Source organism: Ochlerotatus camptorhynchus, unplaced genomic scaffold, assembly GCF_037179485.1.
Source record: "Ochlerotatus camptorhynchus isolate MF236.1 unplaced genomic scaffold, CSIRO-AGI_Acam_v1.1 ptg000248l, whole genome shotgun sequence".
Taxonomy (NCBI): domain Eukaryota; kingdom Metazoa; phylum Arthropoda; class Insecta; order Diptera; family Culicidae; genus Ochlerotatus; species Ochlerotatus camptorhynchus.
In genome coordinates this window covers 3,657,501-3,661,534 of record NW_027040738.1, presented here as the reverse complement: position 1 = coordinate 3,661,534, position 4,034 = coordinate 3,657,501, and the positions used below count along the sequence as shown (strand labels likewise).

Below are 4,034 nucleotides of genomic sequence, written 5' to 3'. Positions count from 1 at the left end.
AAAGCGGAATTTTTTTTGAAATCGTGGAGAAAGTTTGAATTGGTTTAGTGGTGAATTTTTGGCCTAGAACAAAGTGAGTTATTTAAAAAGCATTTGAACTCAAAATGAATTAGATTATGTATTATAGTTTACTTTACTGAATTGCGTAAGCAAAAAGTGAACATTAGTAGAATTTAGAACCAGGTAGGAAAAATAAGTCGATAACTTTTCTATTGTGCAATTTGTTAGACCCTTGAACACGTTAATAGGTCCCCATTAACGTGGGAGTTTGGTTGGGATCGAGAATCCCCTATTTCGATTCTAACCTCTCGTCGTGAAGCTCGAGAGAAAGTGAGTCATCAGGCGGCGCGTAACGCTAATGGTTCTCGTTTAGCCTGGAAATCAATCCGTAGCAGAAGTAGAGTTCGTCTCTTCGTAGAGGAGCCACTCCGACAGCACCAGCCCGGCCGATGAATGGTAAAGGGTTATGAAAACACGTCAGTGATCACTGCGTAGGATATCTTTGAGCTCATTTATTAGATTAGACTGGTTCTAATAAACCCCGGGTAAGAATTTCGAATGATCCACTAAATTGAATTCAAACGTTTGAAATCGCGTTTCAAATAAATATTCTAAATGAACACTTCGGTTGTGCGCTTCCATGAGAGTAGTTTAGGTTCGTTTTTAATTAAAATTGAAGCTTCTCGTAACTGATTTTGAGTAAGATTATTGGTTGTATGAAGTTTCGATTGACTCGCCCGCAGATTGGGAGTTTAAGGCCGGGCATCCCTGAAATAAGTTCCTCTTTCGACCTCTGGTAAGGTGCATAAGTCGTTTGCAGGTTTGATAAAAACTGACTATTTCCGGTATTTCGGGGACTGAGCAATGTAACGCTTGGTCGTTCGTTCGTTGAGAAAAGTTACGCGTTACAAGGATAGAAATAGTTCCTGTTTTGGCCGCAAAAATGGCGGAACAAACTTTTTCAATGCATCAGTACTGGAAAATATTTATCCCATGATATTTAAAAAAAATACATGATTTTCTTAATGAATTTTATAAATAATGCGCAAGTGAGCGCAAAATGTCATCAATTATTCAAAATGTACATCAAATACACTTAAATTCATCAAAATATAATATATAATATATTGAGATGTATTTCAGATATTTGGATTTGAACCAAGCAATACATTTTTACATTTTTACATTAAGGTGGGTCAATTTTGAATAGATATTTCGATCTGAAATGATGTCCCCATCAACTGTACCAAATTTGAAGGAATTTTGTTAGGGGCTGTTCATTAACTACGTACACAGTTTTTTTTTGGATTCTTCGGAGTGGAGGACAGCGAGTGCTACAGGCGGAGAGAAGCCGGAAGAGTACGGGAAGTTGTGAGAGTGGAGTCATTGGCTAAGTGCCAACAGGAGTGGAACACGGCGGGTAACGGTAGATGGATACATGCTTCAGGAAATACCTGCATCGTTTAGGACACGCAGCGGCACCCCTCTGTCCGGAGTGTGGCAACTGGCGTTGAGAGTACGACAAGTACATGAGCACATAACACGGCGATAGAGGAAATGGTTCGTCAACCCGCAGGAGTGCCAACCGGCACATTAGGATCGACGCTAGTAAGATCCTTATTACGGCATACTGGACACGGCATGGAACTATGGACACGACACGGCACAATGGACTGGATACCACGCTACAGGGCTGACAGTCGTGCTATTCTGCTCCCTAAGTAAAGAAGGGTGACACCTTCTTGAAATGGCGAGTGGGCTAATAGTGCGGCTGCCCCCGTCCCGGTAAAACCTTGGCAGGCCTCCGGATACGTTCAAAACTCGTCACCAATTGGTGATTGGCGAGTAGTAGGCTCAGGTGTAACATTCCTGACTTACACCGATCTGGCTCTGAACACGGCCCCCATGAAGGACCGTGTCAACCCTAGCATGGCCTCCCTGCTTGCATAGATAACCATGAGATCACGATAGGAGACTACATACAACGAGTGGAGATAGCGGCCCGGAGGGGGGACCCATCAGAATGGACAACATTGGAGAAAAAAAAAAAAACAAAAAAGACGAAAACGAAAAAACCAAAAAAATATGAAGGACGACGGCAAGACGCCAGATAGTGAAAACGGAGGAGAGAACGTGTTCGCAAGAAGCGGAAAGCTGCAGAGATCACCAGCGTCAAACCAGGTGACCACAGCGAGTTCCAGTAGTAGCATACCCCAAGTGGAACAGCATGGACCCCAAGGAGAGCAGCTAGGTGCGGTGCCATGCCAAATATTCACACTGAAATCCAGCAGTGGCAAACAGCAAGAATTGCAGCTTGGGAGAACCAAAATGACGGAGGTTAGGAAGAAGATCGAAGAACTCTATGTGTTCGTGAAGGATAAGAACAACATACACAAGGAGGTCAAGCTACTAGCGACGGTCATCAAATCCGGCATAGCTGTGGCAGATCGGGAACTGCAAGAATGGAGAAGAAGAGCCGAAGCGGCCGAAAAGGCTCTGCTTGAGGCCAAGGAGAATGCAATGCTGGCTGTAGCGCAGGAGACGCCGAAGGGACCAACGAACCCACGTCCGAAAAAAAGAGATAGGGAAACGCCAGGAGACGAAGAGGACCCCAAAAAACACAAGGACGACGAATACGGGGACAAGGAGCAAGAAGATGGAGAAGATAATGATTGGCGTAAAGTCGAAAACCAGAAGGAGAAGAGGAAAAAACTGAAGGAAGAGGAAAAAAGGAAGACGGAACAGAAGAAGAAGGAGGAGAAGGAAAAGAAGAATGCAGAGGAAGAGAAGAAGAAGAAGACGGAAGAGACGAAGAAGGAAGTCAAGAAGAAGGAAAACCCCTTGGCATCGTAGGGAGAGAAGAAAGGGCAACGCTCTGGTTATCGAGGCGAAAGATAAAACAACATACGCAGCACTCCTCCGGAAAGTGAGAGAGGATCCGGAGTTGAAGCAACTGGGCGAGAGCGTGGTGAAAACCAGGCGCACCCAGAAAGGCGAGATGCTCTTCGAGTAGAAGAAGGACCTGTCGGTGAGGAGTTCAGCCTTCAAGGAACTCGTCGAAAAATCTCTTGGCGAGGACGCGAACGTAACAGCCTTATCCCAGGAGTCAGAGGTCGAGTGCAGGGATCTGGACGAGATCACAACAGACGACGAGTTGAAGAGTGCGCTGAAGGTGCAATGCAACCTGGGAGACGTACCGATGGCAATTCGGTTGAGAAAGGCGTATGGTGGCACGCAGACGGCGTCGATACGACTTTCTTCGGACGCAGCTAACGAGCTGCTGAAGACTGGCCGAATCAAGGTTGGGTGGTCAGTGTGCCCGTTGAAAGCTATTCCTCGGGTATCTAAGAAAATGTATACAAATGCATGGGCTTCGGTCACCAGGCGAGAAACTGCAAATGCTCAGACAGATCTGATCTGTGCAGGAAATGCGGAGAGAAGGGGCACGTTGCAAAAGACTGTACAAAGCAACCGAGGTGCATGCTCTGCAAAAAAGAGGACGGAAACGGCCATGTGACGGGAAGTTTCAGGTGCCCAGAGTTCAAAAAGGCGATGGTGGGCCAGCAATAATGAAGGTAACCCTAATAATCCTCAATCATTGCGACATTGCTCAGCAACTGTTGTGGCAGTCGACAACAGAAACAAAGTGCGACGTTGCAATCATTGCGGAACCGTATCGAGTCCCTCTCGATAATGGTAACTGGGTGGCAGATAGAGCAGGAATGGCGGCCATACAAGTCATGGGCAGGTATCCCATTCAACAAGTGGTGGCAAGCTCATACGAAGGTTTCGTGATCGCCAAAATCAATGGAATCTATGTATGTAGTTGCTACGCACCCCCGAGATGGACAATTGAGCAGTTCCACCAGATGCTAAGTGGGCTCACCAGAGAGCTCATTGGATGGAGACCAGTCGTCATCGCAGGAGATTTCAATGCTTGGGCAGTGGATTGGGGTATAGCCTGCTGGAAGCTCTGGCAAAGTTGAACGCCAACTTTGGAACCTTCCGCAAAGATGGTAGGGAATCCATTATCG

General features: G+C 46.2%; 1 protein-coding gene across 1 annotated transcript; it reads left to right on the top strand.

Annotated features, from left to right (window-relative positions):
- Nucleotides 1-2,085: 2,085 nt before the first annotated feature.
- On the top strand, nucleotides 2,086-2,853 carry LOC135704846 (uncharacterized). The gene has a single exon (XM_065226356.1). It carries the CDS (start codon nucleotides 2,086-2,088, stop codon nucleotides 2,851-2,853), a length of 768 nt encoding a protein of 255 aa, XP_065082428.1.
- The last annotated feature ends 1,181 nt before the right edge of the window (nucleotides 2,854-4,034 follow it).